The sequence below is a fragment of the Tachyglossus aculeatus genome, chromosome 3, assembly GCF_015852505.1.
Source record: "Tachyglossus aculeatus isolate mTacAcu1 chromosome 3, mTacAcu1.pri, whole genome shotgun sequence".
In the NCBI taxonomy this organism is placed as follows: domain Eukaryota; kingdom Metazoa; phylum Chordata; class Mammalia; order Monotremata; family Tachyglossidae; genus Tachyglossus; species Tachyglossus aculeatus.
Window position 1 is genome coordinate 33,828,608 of NC_052068.1, and position 25,410 is coordinate 33,854,017.

Below are 25,410 nucleotides of genomic sequence, written 5' to 3' on the forward strand. Positions count from 1 at the left end.
GAGGAAGTGTGATTTTTCCCGGCTCGTCCTGCAGAGAGCCCAGCAGTCCCCTGGGAGTAAATGGGGAAAGTTACAGGCCGCAGAACCGTGGTGAGACGGGTTGGAAGGTGCGGGAGTGTGTTTTCTAATCCTGCCTCTACCAGTTGCTCGCTGTGTGACCTTGGGCAAGTCATTTCTTTCTCTGTGCCTCAGTTTCCTCAGCTGTAAAATGGGGATTAAATATCTGTTCTCCCTCCTATACACATATGGTCGCCCCCTCCTACCTCACCTCACTCATCTCAGTCTACAACCTAGTCTGCACATTCATTCCTCTACTGCTAAGCCTTGATCTCACCTGTCTCGCCCCCAGCCCCTAGTCTACGTCCTGCCTCTGCTCAATAAATTCAATCGTCTCACAGAGCCCCACCCACGTAAAGCGTGCTAAGGGCTAAGAGTATAATACAACAGAATAAGCAGACACATTCCCTGCCTATAATGAACTTAGTCTAGGGGGAAGACAGGCATTTATATACATAAGTTCTTTCAATCGTATTTACTGAGGGCAAGGGACATTGTAGTGTCGTTTCCTGAGTGCTTAGTATTTATTTATATTACATTAGTAGCCCCTTCTAGACTGTAAGCCCGCTGTTGGGTAGGGACCATCTCTATATGTTGCCCATTTGTACTTCCCAAGCACTAGGATAGTGCCCTGCACACAGTAAGCGCTCAATAAATATGATTGAATGAATGAATGAACGCCCTCCCTCCTCAAATCCAACAATTACTCTGCCCCCTTTCAGAACACATCTCCTCCAAGAGGTCTTCCCAGACTAAGCCCCACTTTTCCTCATCTACCACTCCCTTCTGTGTCACCCTGATTTGTTCTTTTTGCTCTTCCCCTCTCCCAGCCCCACAGCACTTATGTACATATCTGTAGTTTTATTTATTTGTATTGTTGTCTGTCTCCCCCCCCTCCTTGACTGTAAGCTCATTGTGGGCAGGGAATGTGATGGTTTACTGTTATAATATACTCTCCCAAGTGCTTAGTACTGTTCTCTGCACATGGTAAGCCCTCAGTAAATACAATTGAAAGAACTTATATATATAAATGCCTGTCCCACCCCTACAAGGTAAGCCCTCAGTAAATATGATTGAAAGAACTTATATATATAAATGCCTGTCTCTCCCCTAGACTAAGTTCATTATGGGCAGGGAACGTGTCTGCTTATTCTGTTGTATTATACTCTCCGAAATGCTTAGTACAGTGCTCTGCATATAGAAAGCACTCAAATACAATTGACTGATTTGCTCTTTCGGAATTTCGGGGTCCTGTTGAATAAATGATCTCATCCCCAATCATCATCATCAATCGTATTTATTGAGTGCTTACTGTGTGCAGAGCACTGTACTAAGCGCTTGGGAAGTACAAATTGGCAACATATAGAGACAGTCCCTACCCAACAGTGGGCTCACAGTCCAAGAGGCAGAAGTCCCGAGGGATCCGTCCCACCGCACCAATTCATTCATATATATTGGGTGCTTACTGTCATTCAATGGTATTTATTGAGTGCTTACTGGGTGCAGAACACTGTACTAAGCGCTTGGGTGATTACAATACAAAAATAAACAGACACATTCCCTGCCCACTCCCACTTTCAGGTCAAAAAGGACCTCCTTATGGCGAGCGATTCAGTCTGTTCTCATTTTTACCTGCCAGTGAATTTGCCCTGCCCGGTTCTCACTCTGGGCCCTCCGACTCTCGTGCCCACCTCCTCCAGAGTCCATCCCCACCGTCCAAAACAGGGACTCTCTGCCACCTTCAAGGACCCAGGCTTCTCATCACACCAAATTCCTCAGACTGGCCCTGAGTCACCCCCCAGCCACCCTGGCCACAGAGGAAACCCAAACTACCTCCTCTCTTTTGTCATTTCTTCATTCTCCTGATGAATCAGAAGTTAGGAGGAGGAGTCATAGTAATAGTATTTACTAAGGGCTTACAGTGTGCAGGGCATTGGACTTAGCACCGGGAAAGAGTACAAGTGGGAATAAGTCATGGACCCTTTTCCCCACAGAGCTCACAATCTATCAATTAATAATCAATCAACCATATTTGAGTGATTACTGGGTGCAGAACATTGGGTGCAGAGAAGTAGCGTGGCTCAGTGGAAAGAGCCCGGGCTTGGGAGTCAGAGGTCACGGGTTCAAATCCCGGCTCCACCAATTGTCAGCTGCGTGACTTTGGGCAAGTCACTTAACTTCTCTGTGCCTCAGTTACCTCAGCTGTAAAATGGGGATTAAGATTGTGAGCCCCCCTGTGGGACAACCTGATCACCTTGTAACCTCCCCAGTGCTTAGAACAGTGTTTTGCACACAGTAAGCACTTACTAAATGCCATCATTATTACTACTAAGAGCTCGGGAGAGTAGGGTATAACAGAATTGGTAGACATGTTTGTTCCCTGCCCACAGTGAGTTTACCGTCTAGAGGGAGAGACAGCTAGTAATATAAATAAAATATAGATATATAGAATAAAGGTGAGGAGGACTGGAGTTGACTGTATAAGTAAATTGGTAATATAAATAAAATATAGATTTATAGAATAAAGGTGGGGAGGACTGGAGTTGACTGTATAAAGTCAACCATGCTCATGAGAAGGGACCCTAGCAGGCAATAGGCTGACCTGCAACCCTAAAGTTTCCCTCTAGACTGTAAGCTTATGGGCAGAGAATGTGTCTGCTAATTCTGTTGTATTGTACTCTCCCAGGCGCTTAGCACAGTGCTCTGCACATAGTCATTGCTCAGTAAATATCACTGATTGATTAGGGGATAGAGCATGGGGCTGGAAGTCAGAAGGACCTGGGTTCTAATTCTAGATCCTCCACTTATCTGCCGTGTGACCTTGAGCAAGTCACTTCACTTCTCTGTTCCTCCGTTACTTCATCTGTAAAATGTGGATTAAGGCTGAGTCCCATGTGGGACAGAAACTGTCCCCCACCCAATTTGTTTATATCCACCCCAGTGCTTAGTACAGTATATAGTATGTGCTAAATGCCACAATTATTATTACTATAATTACTGTTGATTGATTGTGTTCACTGCCTCTTTCACCCTGTCTGGACGCTGCTTCTCTATATGTAGATATCTATAATTCTGTTTATGTTGATGCCTGTCTTCTTGTTTTCTAGACTGTGAGCCCACTGTTGGGTAGGGACCGTCTCTATATGTTGCCAACTTGGACTTCCCAAGCGCTTAGTACAGTGCTCTGCACACAGTAAGCGCTCAATAAATACGATTGATTGATTGATTGGACTCTGTAAGGTCGGCTGCATCATGACTTTGCCTCAGGCTAAGATGCATTTCAGGTAATAATGCATTTTCCTAAAAGTCTTGGTTTAGTTATGGTGGCAGTGGGGCTTCTTGATTTAAGAGAAGCGCTCCATCACCGTGTCCTCTTCTATAATAATGATGGTATCTGTTAAACTCTTATTATGTGCCATGCATTGTTCTAAGCACTGGAGTAATAATAATAATAATAATAATGGTATTTGTTAAGCGCTTACTATGTGCCAAGCACTGTTCTAAGCGCTGGAGGGGGATACAAGGTGATCAGGTTGTCCCACTTGGGGCTCACAGTCTTCATCCCCATTTTCCAGATGAGGTCACAAGGCACAGAGAAGTTAAGTGACTTGCCCAAAGTCACACAGCTGATAAGTGGGGATTAGAGCCCATGATCTCTGATTCCCAAGCCCGGGTTCTTTCAACTAAGCCACGTTGCTTCTTCGATTCTCTCCTTCCAGTCCACCTGCTTCACTCCTCTGGCGCTACCCTTCTCACTGTGCCTTGATCTTGCCTGTCTCATCCTTGCCCCCGGCCCACATCCTACCTCTGGCCTGGAATGCCCTCCTTCCTCACATCTGACAGGACAATTAGTCTTCCCCACCTTCAAAACCTTACTGAAGGCACAGCTCCTCCATGGCGCCTTCCCAGACTAAGCCCCACTTTTCCTCATCTCCCACAACACCCTGACTTGCTCCTTCTGCTCTCCCCCACCCACCCCACAGCACTTCCGTATATATCTGTAATTTTTATTTATATTGATATCTGTTTACTTGTATTGATGTCCGTCTCCCCCCATCTAGACTCTGAGCTTATTGTGGGCCGGGATGGTCCCTCTTTATTGTTGTATTGTACTTTCCCAAGCACTAAATATAGTGCTCTGCACATAGTACATAGCACATCCCTCCTCCACCACAACTCTGCTGTGTGACCTTGGGCAAGTCACTTAACTTCTCTGAGCCTCAGTTCCCTCATCTGTAAAAATGGGGATTAAGACTGTGAGCCCCCCGTGGGACAACTTGATCACATTGTATCCCCCCAGCGCTTAGAACAGTGCTTTGCACATAGTAGGCGCTTAACAAATGCCATCATTATTATTATTATTATAGTAAGCACTCAATAAATGTGACAATGAATGAAAGGCAGTTTCCCACCTCCATTAGCTTGAGTTAGCAGTCCCCAATTAGGGAGGCCACCTTTTGATTCCCCTTCCCAAATTTCCCTCCCCAGCCTCCAGGCAGAAGACCAACATTGCAAGCTCCCTCACAGGCTTGAAAGTGAAGGAGTTAGGGAGTGAATGAGGTCCATTTTGGGAAAAGAAAAGCAACAGTCCCAGAGAAGCTGGCATGGGTCCTAAAAAAGGCCACCAAGCAGACAAGTGGCAGAGCTGGGGTCAAAACCCATGATCTTCTGACACCCCAGCCGGTGCTCTAGCCACTTCATCATGGTGCTCTCTTTCATTCATTCGATTGTATTTATTAAGCACTTACCGTGTGCAGAGCACTGTACTAAACACTGGGAAAGCTCAATTCAGCAAGAAAGATGACCCCTGCCCGCACCGGGCTTACAGTCTAGAAGCGGGGAGACAGACATCAAAACAAGTGAACAGGCATCAACATAAAGAGAATTATAGATAATGTATTCATTCAATCGTATTGATCGAGCGCTTACTGTGTGCAAAGCACTGTACTAAGTGCTTGGGAAGTACTAGTTGGCAACATATAGAGACGGTCCCGACCCAAAAGTGGGCTCACTGTCTAGAAAACAAGAGGACAGGCATCAATATAAACAGAATTATAGATATCTACATATAGAGAAGCAGCGTGGCTTAGTGGAAAGAGCACGGGCTTGGGAGTCAGTGGTCATGGGTTCTAATTCCAGCTCTGCTGCTTGTCAGCTGTGTGACTTGGGCAAGTCACTTAAACTTCTCTGTGCCTCAGTTACCTCATCTGTAAAATGGGGATGAAGACTGTGAGCCCTACGTGGGACAACCTGATTACCTTGTATCTACCCCAGCGCATAGCACATAGTAAGTGCTTAACAAATACCAACATTATTATTATTACTATACACGAGTGCTGTGCGGGGGTAGAGCAAAGGGAGCGAGTTGGGGTGATGGGGAGGGGAGGGGAAGCTGAGGAAAGGGGGGCTTAGTCTGGGAAGACCTCTTGGAGGAGGTGAGCTTTCAGTAGGGCTTTGAAGTTGTGGGGAAGTGTGATTGTTTGGCAGATTTGAGGAGCGAGGGCATTCCAGGCCAGAGGGAGGACATGGGCAGGGGTTGATGGCGGGACAGGTTAGAACAAGGCACATTGAGAAGGTTGGGAAGCAGCGTGGCTCAGTGGAAAGAGCACGTGCTTTGGAGTCAGAGACCATGGGTTCAAATCCCAGCTCCACCACTTGTCAGCTGTGTGACTTCAGGCAAGTCACTTCACTTCTCTGGGCCTCAGTTCCCTCATCTGTAAAATGGGGATGAAGACTGTGAGCCCCTCATGGGACAACCTGATTACCTCATATCTACCCCAGCGCTTAGAACAGTGCTTTGCACATAGTAAGCACTTAACAAATGCCAACATTATTATTATTAAGCTTAGCACCAGAGGACCACAAGCTGTGCCTGCCTCCCCCCTTTACTCTTTGCCATAAGAGGGTAATAATAATAATAACAATGATAGTATTTATTAAGCACTTACTATGTGCAAAGCACTGTCCTAAGTGCTGGGGAGGTTACAAGGTGATCAGGTTGTCCCATGTGGGGCTCACAGTCTTCATCCCCATTTTACAGATGAGGTAACTGAGGACCAGAGAATAATAATAATAATAATAATAATGGCATTTGTTAAGCGCTTACTATGTGCAAAGCACTGTTCTAAGCGCTGGGAAGTGAAGTGACTTGCCCGGGGTCACCCGGCTGACAAGTGGAGGAGCCGGGATTTGAACCCATGACCTCTGACTCCAAAGCCCGGGCACTTTCCATTGAGCCACGCTGCTTCTCATATGCGTATGGGAAGCAGGATGGTCTAGTGGATAGAGCACAGGAGTGGAAGTCAGAAGGACCTGGGTTCTAATTCCGGCTCCTCTACTTGCCTGCTGTGTGACCCTGGGCAATCCCTTCACTTCTTTGTGCCTTAGTGACCTCATCTGTAAAATGGGGATTAAGATTGTGAGCCCCCTGTGGGACAGGGACTGTGTCCAATCTGATAGAGAAGCAGCGTGGCTCAGTGGAAAGAGCCCGGGCTTTGGAGTCAGAGGTCATGGGTTCAAATCCTGGCTCTGCCACTTGTCAGCTGTGTGACTTTGGGCAAGTCACTTCACTTCTCTGTGCCTCAGTTACCTCATCGTAAAATGGGGATGAAGACTGTGAGCCCCCCCCGTGGGACAACCTGATCACCTTGTAACCTCCCCGGTGTTTAGAACAGTGCTTTGCACATAGTAAGTGCTTAATAAATGCCATTATTATTATTATTATTATTATTATTATTATCATTAGCTTGTATCTACCCCAGCACTTAGAACAGTGTTTGACATACAGTAAGTGCTTAAAAATTCCATCATTATAATAATAATATTTGTTAAACATTTACTATGTGCCAAGCACTGCACTAAGTGGTTGGGTCAATTCCATCATTATAATAATATTTGTTATTACATACTGTGTGCCCTGCACTAAGTGGTGGGGTAGAGAAGATTCATTCATTCATTCAATTGTCTTTATTGAGCACTTACTGTGTGCAAAGCACTGTACTAAATGCTGGGAGAGTACAGTATAACAATAGACACATTCCTGCTGACAACGAGCTCACAGTCTAGAAGATACTCAAATCATCATCATCAATCGTATTTATTGAGCGCTTACTATGTGCAGAGCACTGTACTAAGCGCTTGGGAAGTACAAATTGGCAACATATAGAGACAGTCCCTACCCAACAGTGGGCTCACAGTCTAAAAGGGGGAGACAGAGAACAAAACCAAACATACTAACAAAATAAAATAAATAGAATAGATATGTACAAATAACTCAAATGTCCCACATGGGACTCGCAGCATAGGTGGGAGGGAGAATCAGTTGTGAGTCTCCGTAAATGAGGCACAGAGAAGTTAATTAAGTTGCCCGGGGTCCTACAGCAAGTAAGTGGATCTCAGGTCCTCTGATTCCCAGGCCTGGGCTCTTTCCACTAGGCCACACAGCTTTCCAAGGGGCTTCTCAGACATCGCATAATGCAATCAACAGGGCAAATGAGGCAAATCACTAAAAGTGACTTCCAAGAAGCCACTTGTAGTTTCCACCGCTCCCTTCTGCCATTCCTTCGGGGGGTCTCACCTCAGCCCTCTAGCTTTTCCCACTCCATTCATGCACCACCACCCCCAAAAAAACACACACCTGGAACTCCACGTGGAGAGTATGAAAGCACACACTGTTCAAACCCAAACGCTGTTGGACGTGGTTCTTCAAGGTCCCCCTCAGTTTGTGTACAGAAGCCTCGTTCCGGCCAGCCCAGCATTTGGACGCTCAACACTCCCAGGTTGAGCAGGAGTTTGAGAAGCTGACATGGATGAAGGGGCCTTTGATGTCTGCGACTTTCAACCGGCTTAAGTTTCTTTGGGGAAATGAGTGTTATAAAAGCAAAGAAATACCCCTCTCCCTCAAAGGGCCAGATGAAACCCGTCTGGAAGGCAGACCCAGAAAGTGACTTGAAAGCCATTTCAGAGAAATCAATCGAAGGACTCTCAGAACCGCTCTGGGTCTTTTATGTATGTCTGGGTCATATATATGTATATATGTTTGTACATATATATTACTCTATTTATTTATTTATTTTATTTGTACATATCTATTCTATTTATTTTATTTTGTTAGTATGTTTGGTTTTGTTCTCTGTCTCCCCCTTTTAGACTGTGAGCCCACTGTTGGGTAGGGACTGTCTCTATATTTTGCCAGTTTGTACTTCCCAAGTGCTCTGCACATAGTAAGCGCTCAATAAATACGATTGATGATGATGATGATGATTTCTAGATTCAGTTCAATTTCACGTACCTGAGGAAAAGCTGCCCACTCAGCCTTGCAGTGCACACCCCTTCTGGCTGCGGGCTTTCTTGACACACAAGCTTATAAAAGAGCACTTTGTGAAAGAAGGACATGTACAATTCCATCATCGGCAAGACCCGAAGGACATCAGAGGTCGTGTTTCGCCCCCGCTAGAAGACGGTAATTCCAACTGGAGGGTGCGTGGAGGGGTTTCTGGGACTATGCACCTATAATACATGAATTCTATATTTACAGGATAATCATTTTTATATTTTCTTTGCTAAACTCTGACGATGTCCCAGGTACTGTTCTAAGCACCGAGGTAGATACAGGCTAATCAGGTCAGATACAGGTCCTGTTCCAACATGGTGCTCAGAGTCTTAATCCCCATTTTACAGATGAGATAACTGAGGCACATAGAAGTGAAGTGACTTGCCCAAGGTCACACAGCAGATAAGTGGTGGAGGTGGGATTAGAACCCAGGTCCTTCCAAATCCTAAGCCCATGCTCTATCCACTAGGCCATGGCATTTGCTAAGCGCTTACTATGTGCCAAGCACTATACTAAGATAAGCAGTGGGGTAGATACAAGACAATCATTCATTCATTCATTCATTCAATCATATTTATTGGGTGCAGAGCACTGTACTAAGCGCTTGGGAAATACAAGTTGGCAATATATAGAGACGGTCCCTACCCAATCAGTTCAGAACCAATCCCTGGCTCATATTCTAAGTACAGATAGTGAATCCCCATTTTGTTGATGAGGATACTGAGACCCAGAGAAGTCAAAGTGACTGGCCCAAGGTTATACAGTAGACAAGTGGCAGTGTCAGAATTAGAATCCAAGTCTGTCGGTTCCCAGTCCACACTGCTTCTCCACATTTATATGAGTTTAGATGAAGGTGGCCCATTTAAAATGGGTCAGCGTGGCTCAGTGGAAAGAGCCCGGGCTTTGGAGTCAGAGGTCATGGGTTCAAACCCCGGCTCCGCCAATTGTCAGCTGTGTGGCTTTGGGCAAGTCACTTCACTTCTCTGGGCCTCAGTTCCCTCATCTGTAAAATGGGGATTAAGACTGTGAGCCTCCCGTGCACAACCTGATCACCTTGTAACCTCCCCAGCGCTTAGAACAGTGCTTTGCACATAGTAAATACCATCATTATTTAACATCATTCATTCATTCAATCATTTTTATTGAGCGCTTACTGTGTGCAGAGCACTGTACTAAGCGCTTGGGAAGTACAAGTTGGCAACATATAGAGATGGTCCCTACCCAACAGCGGGCTCTCACACACATATCGCTTAAGATGGGCTCCAGTTAAAGTCACAAAAATGAGCTCAAAGTCCCCATTATTATGAAAAGTACACAGGATCAGACACAAACATAAGGTTATGCAGAACAAAGACGTCATATGTTGGGAGGTGGAGTGATCTGTGTGCTTTTACAATGCCTTTGCTCCTAGAGAGCCAGATTTGCCCATTCCTCCAACTAGAGAACTGAGGTCACTGTGTTGACAGGAATCCTGGCCTTCCAGGATTGGAATGGAGTTGATTTCAAGATGGTCTCCTTTATTAGAGAAGCAGCGTGGCTCAGTGGAGAGAGCACGAGATTTGGAGTCAGAGGTCAGGGGTTCAAATCCCGGCTCCGTCAACTGTCAACTGTGTGACTTTGGGCAAGTCACTTAACTTCTCTATGCCTCAATTACCTCATCGGTAGAATGGGAACTAAGACTGTGAGCCCCCCATGGAACAACCTGATCACCTTGTAATAATAATAATAATGGCATTTATTAAGTGCTTACTATGTGTAGAGCACTGTTCTAAGTGCTGGGGAATTTACAAGGTGATCAGGTTGTCCCATGGGGGGCTCACAGTCTTTAATCCCCATTTTACAGATGAGGCAACTGAGGCCCAGAGAAGTTAAGTGACTTGCCCAAAGTCTCACAGCTGATGAGTGGTGGAGCTGGGATTTGAACCCATGACCTCTGACTCCAAAGCCCGGGCTCTTTCCACTGAACCACGCTGCTTCTCAAACCTTGTAACCTACCCAGCACTTAGAACAGTATTTTGCACATAGTAAGTGCTTAATAAATGCCATTATTATTGGAGAAGCAGCGTGGCTTAGTGGAAAGAACACAGGCTTGGGAGTCAGAAGTTGTGGGTTCTAATCCCCACTTGGGACAACCTGATTACCTTGTATCTACCCCAGTGCTTAGAACAGTGCTTGGGACATAGTAAGCGCTTAACAAATACCATAATTATTATTATTATCATTATTACAGGGGTGGCTTGTAATTCCCATTTGCATGATGCATCCCTCTTCCATTTAAAAAAATGGGTAGCCACGCCCAACCCCGAAACTGCCCCAAGAACTTCTGTTTTCCCTTCGCCCTGCTCCTCCCTGGTCTCTGCTTCTCAAGCCATTTCCTGTGTCTCCTCACCAATCTGGTTAAATTCAGTCTTTGTTCTAGGAGCCATAGTCCAAACTTGGAGCCATTCATTTCACTCCCCCTGCATCCTGGAGAGAAAGCAAGTTTGGAAGGGAAAAGTCCCAGGCCTGAATAGACTGGCAGCCTGAATTGGGTGGGTAGAGGACACAGAGTTTTCCCCGCTGACCCAGTACAACTATCCAGCACCTTGCCAGGCTGTCTGATGGGTTTATACCGCAACCAACAAAAGGAGAAAGATTCAGTAATAACGATTATGGTATTTGTTAACTGTTTACTAAATGTTGAGCACTTTACTAAGTACTGGGGGTAGATAGAATACAATCAGGTCACACACGTTCTGAGGCTCAAAGTAAGCTCTAAAAGAGACTTTAATGCAAGGAATTTGTCTGACGCAAGGATATACATATAGCGTTGTCTTTCCTAGAAGACCCCACTGAGGATGAAATATCCTCATTGCTGTTTCTGAAGAGTAATGGTTATCCCGTTTGTTTCCCTCGGGAAAGGTCCTCAGTCTGGACTGTAAGCTCACTGTGGGCAGGGAATGGGTCTACCCACTTGCCGCCGACTTCTCGCCCACATCCTACCTCTGGCCTGGTATGCCCTCCCTCCTCATATCAGACAGAAAATCGCTCTCCCCCACTTCAAAACCTTATTGAAGGCGTATCTCCTCCAAGAAGCCTTCTCTAATTAAGCCCTCCTCTCCTCTTCTCCCACTCCCTTCTGCACCAGTCTTACTTGCCCCTTCATTCATTAAAACTCCCATTCCCAAAGCACATATGTACGTGTGATTTATTTAACTATTTATTTATATTAATGTCCATCTCCTGTTCTAGATCAATCAATCAATCAATCAATCAATCGTATTTATTGAGCGCTTACTATGTGCAGAGCACTGTACTAAGCACTTGGGAAGTACAAATTGGCATCACATAGAGACAGTCCCTACCCAACAGCGGGCTCACAGTCTAAAAGGGGGAGACAGAGAACAGAACCAAACATACCAACAAAATAAAATAAGTAGGATAGAAATGTACAAGTAAAATAAATAAATAGAGTAATAAATATGTACAACCATATATACATATATACAGGTGCTGTGGGGAAGGGAAGGAGGTAAGACGGGGGGATGGAGAGGGGGACGAGGGGGAGAGGAAAGAAGGGGCTCAGTCTGGGAAGGCCTCCTGGAGGAGGTGAGCTCTCAGCAGGGCCTTGAAGGGAGGAAGAGAGCTAGCTTGGCGGATGGGCAGAGGGAGGGCATTCCAGGCCCGGGGGATTGTGAGCAGTAATGTGTCTATTGTTATATTGTACTCTCCCAAGGGTTTAGTACAGTGCTTTGCACACAGTAAGCGCTCAATAAATACCAGCGGTTGATTGCTGGCTTTCCCCTGCAAAAGCCCCCTATTGCAAGCATGGTCACTCATTTCCTCACTATGGGTAACTAGAATATTGGCACCGATGATCTAATAAGACGAACGTCACAGCAGTGTGCTGGAAGGGCACGACCCAGAAATGCTTTAGTGGAAATGTCCCCCAGTTGGGAACAGAAGGCAAACCCCAGGTGGGAGCATGTGTGGCATTTTCCTGGGATCCAGGAAGTGACCCAGACTATCATCGCTTCATACCGGACATTGTGAGCGGATCCAAAGAATGGTTTCCCTTGAACATTATGATCCTAAACAGTACACGCACTGTGTCAGCTCTGGGGACTTTGCCAACGAAGGATCGGGGGTTGGAAAAGATGGGGAGGAAGATTCATCAGGGAGTCAGCCCAGTGGGAGATACACTATATCCTGCTCCTTGTTGCAGGTCCAATCTCACCCGGCTTGGTACTTATATGCCATGTTGCGAGCCTAAGGTAACATTGAGTCAACAGAGCTGTCCTGGAGATGTAATCCAGAAGACTGGTTCTGATGAGAGACCAATACATCAGGGCAAAGACAAATCCCTGCTCCTCCAGCCTCATCAACAATTTCCCTGAACAGAAGTCATCCAGTGTCTTGGAGAAATATGTCTGAGGCCTGCAAGACATTCTTGAAAGTCCAAACAGACAACACTCCAAGGACACCGTGTAACCACTTTCCCGCCCCCCCCTCAATGTTCCACCTCTCTCCACCCATCCACCCACGCACATATTTTGGGTCACCTGAGACACCCCTTCCCACCATCTCTCTGCCAATTCCTCTCCTCATTTGAGCATAGCGATGGCCTACTCTGTCCATCAAGGCCAAGCATAACAGAAAACCTCTCCGTTGGCCAGATAACCAGGGATCACCTATAATAGCAGAAAGACCCCAAAAGATCATCGTTGCCCGCTGACCTGCCTCAGCCTGAGAGGAAAGCAGCTTAGCCTAGTGGATTGAGCATGGGCTTGAGAGGCCGAAAGATCTGGGTTCTAATCCTGGCTCCTCCACTTGTCTGTTGTGTGAAGTCACTTCACATCTCTGTGCCTCATTACCTCAGCTGTAAAATGGGGATTAAAACTGTGAATCCCATGTGGGATAGGGACCGTGTCTGACCTGATTACCTTTTATTTACCCCAGTGCTTAGAACAGTGCTTGGCACATTGTAAGCGCTGAACAAATACCATCATCATCATCACCATACCCACTGATTCTGCCCGGCCCCGGGACCACTATTCGGGAGAACCAAGGTTGCATGTGAGGAGGAGCCAGGAGGCCAAAACTGGGGACCAAGGGAATACCACTAATGCGCACATCTGTATTCCTGGAGTCCGCCCCACATTCTTTCCCTGTGACTGCAACACAGAAGATTTGTGAGAGCGGCGAGGATTCGGAGCCTTCCAGCTCCACCTCCGTCAGAGCCAGTGCACCTCCGCCATGCCAAGTGGAAACCCGAGCTGATGGGAAACCTGGCAGGCTGGGACCAGGAGACTTCTGGCGGAGGAAAGGAGGAGGAGGAGGAGAAGAGAACAGGGAGGAAAAAAAAAAAGCAAGTGTGTTTGCAATCATTTCAGTGCCTGGTTCATTTCATAAGAACAGTCTCCTGCTCAGATAATCAGGTCTAAAAGACGTGGCGCTCTCATGATCTCCTTACAGCATGAAGAGAAATCCCTTCCCTATGGAGGTAGGCTTCCACAGAGGCCACCCTCCTTTCATGGAGGCTTTCCTCCCCTAGCTACCTGGCTTGATTTGCAAAGGCTGTGATCCAAGGAAATGGACCCCGGTTTGAGGCCATAATGCCTGAAATTTTTCTGCGTGTTCCCCAAACCTAATGAACTTTTTCAAATTATCAAAAGTAACATGGAGCCTCTCCGCTCCCAACATTTTTCACTGAGGGCCTTTACATTTTCTCCATTTTCCCTTCCTTTTGGGCTGGAGTTTGGAACCTCTAGTTCAGGAGCACAAACACAATTCGTGGCACTCCCAGCATGGCCTCAGCTGAGTTAAGCAGTGGCAGCAGCAGAGGCTACAGAGGTGGAGAAGGAAGCAGCCAGCTGTAAGTTCAATTCTCTCTCCTTCTCCGGGCCTTGCCCTCTGCCCCTCTCTCCAGCTCCCGCCTCATTTTCAGGCTAAGACAAACACCAAGCTTATCAATTCTCCCTGCCCCTCCTCACCCAGCTCCTCCTGCTGAAGCAGACAGAGGATTCCTCCAAACAAATCCTGCAGGGTGGGAGGGAGTGGGCCAAAATGAGGCTTCCCCCACCTCCTTCCCGTGGTTTAGCAGCTTTTTAGAGATGGTGGGGGACGGGGAAGCTGTAGGCAGGGACCACGTGAGCCTAAGAGCTGGCCAGGGGCTTGGGAGGAGCATCATCATTATCATCAATGGAATTTATTGAGCACTTACTAAGTGCCGAGCACTGTACTAAATGCTTGGGAGAGTACAATATGGGAAACAGACCTGAAACCGCTCCTGACCCTTCAGACCTCTTGGCCCTTTGAGTCCTTGCTCGCCCAGGGGCTATTTGGGGTGACTCCCCATAATTAATCAGTGACAGTTTCTGAGCACTTACTAAGTGCAGAAAACTGCACCAAGGCCCAGGAGAGCACAATACGTCCTTGGGGGAATTCTCCCTCAGATGCCACAAGTGAGGTGGGCGACTGGTTCCGTGGCTTTCTGGAAATCAGGGTCCACTCGCCTTGCCCAGGTTCACCAGGGGTTAGCTGTCGCTGATGTCCCCGGCCTTCTCTTCCCCTCTTTCCCTCTCTCTCCTTCTCCCCTTCACTCCTTAATGACATCAAGAATCACATGGATATGAGCAGGGGTCAATCCCTCAGTCAGTGGTATTTATTGAGTGTTTACTGTGTCGGTGGAGAGGGCATAAATCATCTGGCTCTTTGTACCCCAACTGTTCCAAGAATCCGTTTCGTTTGGCTCGGCTACAAAAAAGGCTGCGGACCCCTGCTTTAGAAGATTATTCCTCAAATCCAGGAGAAGTCTGAGGCTACACGGGCCACTTATTTTTGGAAGCAAGAAATGTTCTGAAAGCAAGCACGTCCTTCTAGTCGGCAACGAGTTACGCACGTGCGTTACAACTGAAATGGACGTAAAGGAGCCGGAGTGGCCGCTCTCTTACCTGAGGGCAGTCTTTGATATAGTGTCCCTTGTTGAAACAGAGGTGGCACAGGTAGTTGGGGGGTGGTCTTTTGCTGGGCTTCCTGGCCTCTGAGGAGAGGGACAGATCAGAGAAGTGCTCGGTCAGGGAGCTGAGTCCGTCCACGATGTTGTTGAGGGAGCCATAGGGAGATGCACTCTTATACAGACTGCTGCTCAGCGCCTGCAGGGAAGAGGAAAACACATGAGATGCTGCTGTCGCTTGAGAAGCTAAATGAGCACAAAGAACCTGGCCATTGATCCAGAGCTGCCTGACGACTCACCCTTGGCCCTCATTCCAAAGATCTCCCAGCTGTGAGGCTAAAGATGGCCACCACCACCTGCTTCGGTAGTAATCTTCCTAGATCCCTCGCCCACTTTGCCCCCATAAAGAGGGATGGAAAACAGTTGTCCACTTGTGAACTGGCGCTCATGACCAGCTCCGCCACATGTCCTAATTGTGGTATTTGTTCAGCGCTATGGGTCAAACACGGTGGAAAATACAATATAATCAGGTTGGACAGGGTCCCTGACTCACAAAGAGCTCACAGACTAAGCTGGAGGGATAACAGATATTTATTCTCTGTTTTGCAAATGAGGAAACTGAGGTACTGAGGAAGTGCAGTGACTTGCCCAAGGTCACACAGCAGGTAAATGGCAGAGCTGGAATTAGAATCGGCGTCCTCTGATTCTGAATCTAAGCTGCTTCCCACACACATGCTCACAGTAAGGAGTTTTCCCTCTTTCCAGGGACCGACCATTTCCTGATCAACAGAAGCCACAGGCATTTATTTATTGCTCCGCCTCCAACCTTCCTTTGATCCAGTAATCCTTCTGTCTTTTGGGAATTAGTAGGAGGAGAATCTATTCTCCCTTCCCCACCCACTCACCAAACTCCTCCAAACTTTCCAGGAGAAACAAGCACTTGATCTGTTGCCTGCCTGTCTGTCTACCTTGCTCCTCTAGAGTAAGTGAGTAGATAGGGATGGGAAGTAGCCCTTTTCCTTTCCCTCCTGATTCTAACGTTATCACATGTTTTGTCCTTGTCAGGCCTAGGATAGAACTGATAACGGCAAGCCCAGGAAATCTCTGACCTTAAGCCCCTGCTCCATTTCCAGGATTTCTATCCCTCAAAATCGGTAGCCCAGCTGATTTCCCCATCCAGAGATGCAAGAGACCTCTGACCAAATCACCACCCACTGAACTAAGACCGCAGCGACAAAAGTCAGGCCTAAAAATATACTTAGAGCCCAAGCTTCCTGACATTTCCAGCGGAAGGTATTGTTTCCTGAACAACACAATATAGTTGAAGCTAAAAAACCTTTTAGCCCTAAATGATATGTAAAACTTTTTCCCTGTAGTTGCAGCCTTGAGGGTTTTGTTCAACTCATCTCTTCAGCCGAAGGAGCTCCTCCAAAAAAAAAAAAAATACCAAACCGCCCAACACTGAAGAGAAAACTAGAGAACCGTCCTCCTAGCTTCCCTACCTGCTCTGCCTTACCAAAGCCTCACAGCTGAGCCACCACTCCCTGGCTTCCTAGAGAAGCAGCATGGCTCAGTGGAAAAAGCACGGGCTTTGGAGTCCGAGGTCACGGGTTCGAATCCTTGCTCCGCCACATGTCTGCTGTGTGACCTTGGGTAAGTCACTCAACTTCTCTGTGTCTCAGTTACCTCATCTGTAAAATGGGGATGATGACTGTGAGTCCCACGCGGGACGACCTGATCACCTTGTATCCCCCCAGCGCTTAGAACAGTGCTTTGCACTTAGTAAGCACTTAACAAATGCTATTATTATTATTATTATTATTATTATTACTATTATTATTATTATTATTATTATTCCCTGGGCCTGAGAGGCAGAAGGCCATAGGTTTTAATCCTGGCTCTGCCACTCATCTGCTGTGTGACCTTGCTCATATCACTTCACTTATCTGTGTCTCAGTTACCTCATCTGTAAAATGGGGATGATGACTATGAGGCCCACGCGGGACAACCTGATCACCTTGTATACCCCCAGCGCTTAGAACAGTGTTTTGCACATAGTAAGCGCTTAACAAATGCTATTATTATTATTATTATTATTATTATTATTATCATTATAATTATTCCCTGGGCCTGAGAGGCAGAAGGCCATAGGTTTTAATCCTGGCTCTGCCACTCATCTGCTGTGTGACCTTGCTCATATCACTTCACTTCTCTGTGTCTCAGTTCCCTCATCTGTAAAATGGGGATGATGACTGTGAGCCCCATGCGGGACAACCTGATTACCTTGTACACCCCCCAGCGCTTAGAACAGTGCTTTGCACATAGTAAGCACTTCACAAATGCTATTATTATTATTATTATTATTATTATTATTGTTATTATTAGTATTATTATTATTATTATTATTATTATTATTCCCTGGGCCTGAGAAGCAGAAGGCCATAGGTTTTAATCCTGGCTCTGCCACTCATCTGCTGTGTGACCTTGCTCATATCACTTCACTTCTCTGTGTCTCAGTTACCTCATCTGTAAAATGAGGATTGAGACTGTGAGCCCCAAGTGGGACAGGGACTGTGTCCAACCTGATTTGCTTGTATCTAGCCCACCACTTAGCACAGTGCCGGACACATAGTAAGCGCTTAACAAACACCACAGTCATTATTATTATTATTTCACGCCTTTACAGATGTGCTTCTAACTGCCTCACCTCTCTGGACTTTGTCAGTCCGTCGGTCAGTCGTATTCATTGAGTGCTTACTGTGCAGAGCATTGTACTAAGCGCTTGGGAGAGTACAGTATAACAATGTGACGGATAGAGTTCCTGCTCACAATGAGTGTTACTTTGATGGAGGCCTTCCCAGACTGAGCCCCTTCCTTCCTCTCCCCCCCGTCCCCCTCTCCATCCCCCCAATCTTACCTCCTTCCCTTCCCCACAGCACCTGTATATATGTATATATGTTTGTACATATTTATTACTCTATTTATTTATTTATTTATGTATTTTACTTGCACATATCTATTCTATCTATTTTATTTTGTTATTATGTTGTTATTATGTTTGGTTTTGTTCTCTGTCTCCCCCTTTTAGACTGTGAGGCCACTGTTAGGTAGGGACTGTCTCTATATGTTGCCAACTTGTACTTCCCAAGCGCTTAGTACAGTGCTCTACACACAGTAAGCACTCAATAAATACGATTGATTGATTGATTGATTGATGGAAGCCGGACAGCCCCTCCACCAGCAAGTCAGAAGACAACCAGGTCAGCTCTTCAGCTCAGCATATCCACGGTCTATTTATAGGAGTCATGGGCTGACGACTTTATTAAACAAGAATTGAACAACCAGCACCGGAGCGGTGGGGAGTAGTCATTCATTCAATCGTTTTTATTCAGTGCTCACTGTGTGCAAAGCACTGTGCTAAGCACTTGGGAGAGTACACTACAACAATAAACAGGCACATTCCCTGCCGACAATGAGCTTCAGTCTAGAGGCGGGGAGGCAGACATTAATATAAACAAATAAATTATAGATATAATAAATTACAGATATAAGAATAAATTACAGATAATTGTTCAGGGTCTAGGACCATATAATTGCTGTTGACAGTCATCACGCCCTCTGTACAGATAGGAAACTGAGGCCCAAGAGATGAGACATTAAAAAGATAATAGTAATTATTATTATTAATAATAATAGTAATAAAATACTTATTAAGCACTTACTGTGTGCCAAGGAGTGTTCTAAGTGCTGGGGTAGATATTAGTTAATCAGGTTGGACTCAGTCCCTGTCCCACATGGGGCTCCCAGTCTTAAACCACATTTCACAGATGAGGTAACTGAGGCACCGAGAAGTTAAGCGACTTGACCGAGGTCACACAGCAGACTTGGTGGGCCAGGATTAGAACCCAGGTCCTTCTAACTCCCAGGCCCGGGCTCCATCCGCTAAATAAGGCTGCTTCTAGATAGAGTCGGGAATGCGATCCAGATGTCTGTCACCTGGCCTGGGTCCAGGACAAGATTCCTCTTTGAAGGGGAACCAGAATGCTTATTCTAAAGTTCCTCTTCCAGTTTATGGTCTGTTGACTAGAACCAGAAAGTAAAATGAGATTTGGCCCCATGCTTGTAAATCTGCCCAGAGCCCAGGAGAGATTGGCAAGCAGTAAGCTCACATGGGGAGAAACTCTGCTCCAGCTCTCCTTCTCACTCTCCACCCACAACGGCAACGGATAAATCCAGCCCCACAACGAGTTACCTGGAAATCATGCTTTTGGATCGAGGGGGAATTAGGCCAGTGCCCCTCTGCACCAGGGCCTTCGACATTTAGGGGTCTATTCTGTGGCCTGGGGGGCCCATTTTTCTACTGAATGGAGGTGGACGCTCTAACCATAGGAAGAGAGACCCCCCCAGTATTCCCCCAACAGCCGCCTTTTCTCCAGCTACAGTATCCATTCTGTGGTTTGGTAGCTCTCAAGTGGTTGCTGAGTTTCCATGACTCCTCCTCTCTCTCCCTGCTAAAGATGCCGGGGGACGAGCCCCAAGTCACCTCGAGTTTGACAAAGCCTGGTCATCCCAGTCAGATTTCCCGGAATTCCAGGAGGCAGACGCAGGAGGACAAGTCAGGAGTGGTCATGAATAAGCACTTACTATGTACCAGGCACTGCACTAAGCGCTGGGGGGAATACAAGCAAATCGGGCTGGACACAGTCACTGTCCCACGTGGGGCTCACAGTCACAATCCCCATTTTGCAGATGAGGGGACTGAGGCCCAGAGAAGTGAAGTGACTTGCCCAAGGTCACACAGCAGACACGTGGCAGAGCCGGATTAGAACCCATGACCTTCCAAATCCCAGGCCTGGGCTCTATCCAATACGCCATTTTGCAATTCGCTCCGAATTGAATTTCCTTCTCCCCCTCCTCATCCCCCCCACCTTACCTCCTTCCCCTCCCCACAGCACCTGTATAGATGTATATATGTTTGTACGTACTTATTACTCTATTTATTTGTACATATTTATCCTATTTATTTTATTTTGTTAATATGCTTTATTTTGTTCTCTGTCTCCCCCTTCTAGACTGTGAGCCCACTGTTGGGTAGAGACCGTCTGCATATGTTGCCAACTTGTACTTCCCAAGCGCTTAGTACAGTGCTCTGCACACAGTAAGCGCTCAATAAATACGACCGAATGAATGAATGAATGGTCAGAAAGTAGAATGGGGATATAGCAGGGGTTCGGTTCTGGTTTTTCCTAGAAGGCAAAATGGCCTAGGAAAAAGAGTGTGAGATGGAGGGAGTCAGGAGACCTGGGTTCTAGTCCCGGTTCCACCGGTTACCTTCAGTGCAGCCTTGGGCAAGTCACTTAACCCCTCTGTGCCTCAGTTTTCTCACCCATAAAATGGGGGATAAAATATCTCTTCTCCCTCCCTCATAGACTGTGAACCCCACGTGTGTCAGGGACGGTGTCTAATCTGGTCATGTCATATCTACCTAGTGCTTGGCATATAATCAGCGCTTAGTAAGTATCATCGTTAGTATTATTTCCAGTTCCCCCTCCCCCAGAATGCAAATCATCATTATTAACGGTATTTATTGAGTGCTTACTGTGTGCAGAGCACTGTACTAAGCAGTTGGGAGAGTGCAAGTAGGCGCTTAACAAATACCATCAATATTGTTATTATTACAATATAACAGAGTTGGTAGACACACTCCCTTCCTACTGGGAACTTAGAGTCTAGAGTTTGTTAATATGTTTGGTTTTGTTGTCTGTCTCCCCCTTCTAGACTGTGAGCCCACTGTTGGGTAGGGACTGTCTCTATATGTTGCCAACTTGGACTTCTCAAGTGCTTAGTACAGTGCTCTGCACACAGTAAGCGCTCAATAAATACGATTGATTGATTGATTGATTGGGAGACAGACATTAATATGTAAACTCACTCTCTAGGCTGTAAGCTCATTGTGGGCAGGGATTGTGTCCGCTTATTGTTATTCTGTACTCTCCCAAGTGCTTAGTACAGTGCTCTGCATACAAAAAGTGCTCAAAAAATGTGATTGACTGACTGAATAATTTATGGATATTGGATATGGATATTGGATATGGATATCACATCATTGAACAGAATGCAAATGAATCCCAATCGAACAGATCGACTCCCTAGAGTGACTTATTTCTAGTCTCACCAGTCCTCTTCTCCCCACCAGCCCCTAGGGCTCACCAAGGTCACGCTCGAAGGACAACCGGGGGTGGGTAGCATTCCTAAATTAATCCATCAATCAATCCATGGTTTTTATTGAGCGCTTGTTGGGTATAGAATACTGTCCTAAGTGCTTGGGAAGGTAGAATGCAATAGAATTGGCAGCCACGCTCCCTACCCACACGGAGCCTGAAGTCTAAAGGGGTAGGCTGACATTAATATAAATAAATTATGAATATGGACACATTCCTGAATGGCGTAGTGGATGGAGTAGGGGTCTGGGAATCAGAAGCTCTTGGGTTCTAATCCCAGCTCTGACGCTTGTTTGCTGTGTGACCTCGGACAAGTCGCTTCACTTCTCAGTGCCTCAAGTACATCCGTAACATGGGGATTGAGACTGCGAGTCCCTCGTGGGACAGGGATTATGTCCAACCCGATGGGCTTGTGTCCACTCCAGTGCTTAGTACAGTGCCTGGCACATGGTAAGCGCTTAACAAATACCACAGTTATTAATTATCATTATTATCTCCACTCATTTCCAATTTCATTGCCCACCAAAGTCGTGTGGTGACGATGCACCTAAAAAGAAGGGCCAAGGAGACAATCCTCCCAGGATGGACTTTCTCATACACCTCTGGCCAAAGGCCAGGAGTGGCTACTCCGAAGAGGCAAGTTCCCCAATGTAAGGAACTCAAAATTTCTCGCTCCAAAGGCTAGCAAGTGAAACTTCATAAACGACCCGTTTTAAAAAAGAAAGATTCATGAAATGCCACGGGAATTGGGAATCCTTGGCAGCGAGTTGTTGAGAGGAAGGGGAAGTTTGGTGACTGCCAGAATGTTTCTCAATTAAATCCAGAAAAGCCTTTTCCCCTCTTTAGGTCACTTTCCCTGCTAACCCCTGACCCTTCCAGGCCCTCATTCACTGGGGGATCCATAGGTGGTTCTGACCCGGTTCCTCTTATCCAGGCCCTGGCACAGCAGGGAATGCTAATAATCAAGATAATAATAGCAGTAACAATATTTGCTAAGTGCTTTTTTTTTAATGGCATTTGTTAAGCGCTTACTATGTGCACAGCACTGTTCTAAGCGCTGGGGAGGATACAAGGTGATTAAGTTGTCTCGCATGGGGCTCACAGTCAATCCCCATTTTACAGATGAGGTAACTGAGGCTCAGAGAAGTTAAGTGACTTGATTTGTTAATAAGTTAAGTGAGAAGTTAAGGTCACACAGCAGACATTTGGCGGATCCGGGATTCGAACCCCTGACCTCTGACTCCAAATCCCGTGCTCTTTCCACTGAGCCACGCTGCTTCTCCAAGTGCTTACTATGTTCCAGACACTGTACAAAGCGCTCGAGTAGATACAAGATTTTCAGAATGGACACAGTCCCCGTCCCATCATCATCATCATCATCGATCGTATTTATTGAGAAGAGCCCCACGTGAGTCCCACGTGGGGCTCACCTTCTAAGTAGAGGGAGTAGGATTTAATCCTGAAGGAGCATTTCTCAGTGGAAAGAGCACTGGCTTTGGAGTCAGAAGTCATGGGTTCAAATCCCCCCTCTGCCAAGTGTCAGCTGTGTGACTTTGGGCAAGTTGCTTAACTTCTCCGTGCCTCAGTTACCTCATCTGTAAAATGGGGATGAAAACTGTGAGCCCCTTGTGGGACAACCTGATCACCTTGTAACCTCCCCAGTGCTTAGAACAGTGCTTTGCACATAGCAAGCGCCTAACAAATGTCATCATTATTATTATTATTACAGATGAGGAAACTGAGGCCCAGAGAAGATAAGTGACTTGCCCACGGCCACACAGCGGACAAGCGGTGGGGCTGGGATTAGAACCTAGGTCCTCTGATTCCCATTCCCGTGCTCTTTCCCCTAGGCCGTGCTGCTTAATCAATAAGTTCACCTTCTCAAGTTCTGTGATTCAGGGGGTCAAGGAGGATTTAGTCACGACAGTAGCCTCTGGCTATGTCCAGGCCTCAGTTCAGTCATGTGACCATCTTGGGCACATGCCAGTCTTAACATACCACTCCACCCAAATATTGTGGTGTAAAGGGATAGGACAGCAAGGTCGCGAAGACAATGCCTCTGTCTCCATCTTCTAGCCAAATTTGGTGATGTAAAATGAAATCTTTTTGTTTTGGCAAGACAAAGAAGAGAAACAGTTGACTCAATCGCTCTTTCCCCGCTTCCCGCCACTGAGTCTTGATCACTAGAGAACTTTGCCATCAACTTATGTCCTTCTTCTCAGCCCTTAAGCATGTCCCTAAGAAGGAATTTCTGACCAGGGGGAGGATGGGCCCAGTATTCCTCTCATAAACCTAACAATGTGTTCTCCATGTTTGGAAGGACTGGGAACATTATTTTTAGAAAATAAAGAACAAAGGAAGCAGTTTTGTGGTTGAGTATCTGTATCTCACTACCCTCTATTGAAAAAAAATAATCATCACAGTCATCATCATCATCAGTGGTATTGAGCATTTACTTTGTGCAGAGCACTATACTACCAATAATTAGGGTATTTGTTAAGCACTTACTATGTGCCAAGCACTGTTCTAATCGCTAGGGTTGATACAAGGTAATAATAATAATAATAATAATAATAATAATAATAATAATAATAATAATGGTATTTGTTAAGCGCTTACTATGTGCAAAGCACTGCTCTAAGCACTGGGGGGATACAAGGTGATCAGGTTGTCCCACGTGGGGCTTACAGTCTTAACCCCCATTTTACAGATGAGGGAACTGAGGCCCACAGAAGTGGAGTGACTTGCCCAAAGTCACACAGCTGACAACTGGTGGAGCCGGGATTTGAACCCATGACCTCTGACTCCAAAGCCCGGGCTCTTTCCACTGAGCCACGCAGGTTGTTCCATAGGGGGTTCACAATCTTAGTCCCCATTTTTACAGATGGGGTAACTGAGGCACAGAGAAGTTAAGCGGCTTGCCCAAGGTCACAGAGCAGACAAGTGGTGGAGCCGGGATTAGAACCCATGTCCTCTGGCTCCCAATCCCATGTTCTTTCCCCTAAGCCACGCTGCTTCTCCTACTTCTTCTACTAAGCACTTGGGACAGTACAACACAAAGCCATCTTCAAAGCCTTACTGAAGGCTCTTCCCCTTCTAGACTGTGAGCCGACTGTTGGGTAGGGACTGTCTCTATATGTTGCCAACTTGTACTTCCCAAGCGCTTAGTACAGTGCTCTGCACACGGTAAGCGCTCAATAAATATGATTGATTGATCATCTCCAAAACCTTTCTCTGACTAGGCTCTCACATCCACTCCCTTCTGCATCACTTTTGAACTTGAATTTGCTTCCTTTGTTCACCCCACTCTGAGCCCCACAACACTTATGTACATATCTGTAATTGATCGATATTAATGTCTGTCTCCCCCTTTAGACTGTAAACTCACTGAGGCCAGGAACGTGTCTACCAGTTCTGCTATATTGTACTCTTCCAAGCGCTCAGTATAGTGCTCTGCACACAATAAGGGCTCGATAAATACTATTAATTGATAGAACACACCAGAGTTGGCAGATTGAGAAGCAGCATGGCTCAGTGGAAAGAGCCCAGCTTTGGAGTCAGAGGTCATGGGTTCAAATTCAGGCTCCATCGAATGTCAGCTGTGTGACTTTGGGCAAGTCACTTCACTTCTCTGGGCCTCAGTTACCTCATCTGTAAAACGGGGATGAAGACTGTGAGGCCCCCGTGGAACAACCTGATTACCTTGTAACCTCCCCAGCGCTTAGAACAGTGCTTTGCACATAGTAAGTGCTTAATAAATGCCTTCATTCTTATATGAACTGGTCTCTTCAGAACGATAAAAGAAGCAAACCCAAAAACTGGACTAGGAGCACTCTGGGCCTCAGTTACCTCATCTGTAAAATGGG

The 25,410-nt window shown here is 46.3% G+C and overlaps 1 protein-coding gene across 3 annotated transcripts in view; it reads right to left on the minus strand.

Moving 5' to 3' along the window:
* The window catches only part of ZCCHC24 (zinc finger CCHC-type containing 24), a 178,737-nt gene that overhangs the window by 132,816 nt on the left and 20,511 nt on the right, over window positions 1–25,410 (minus strand). For all 3 annotated transcript variants that reach the window (XM_038744435.1, XM_038744436.1, XM_038744437.1), the window contains exon 2: window positions 15,322–15,522. In XM_038744435.1, coding sequence (XP_038600363.1) covers window positions 15,322–15,522 — 201 coding nt within the window. The remainder of the gene's footprint in view (window positions 1–15,321; window positions 15,523–25,410) is intronic.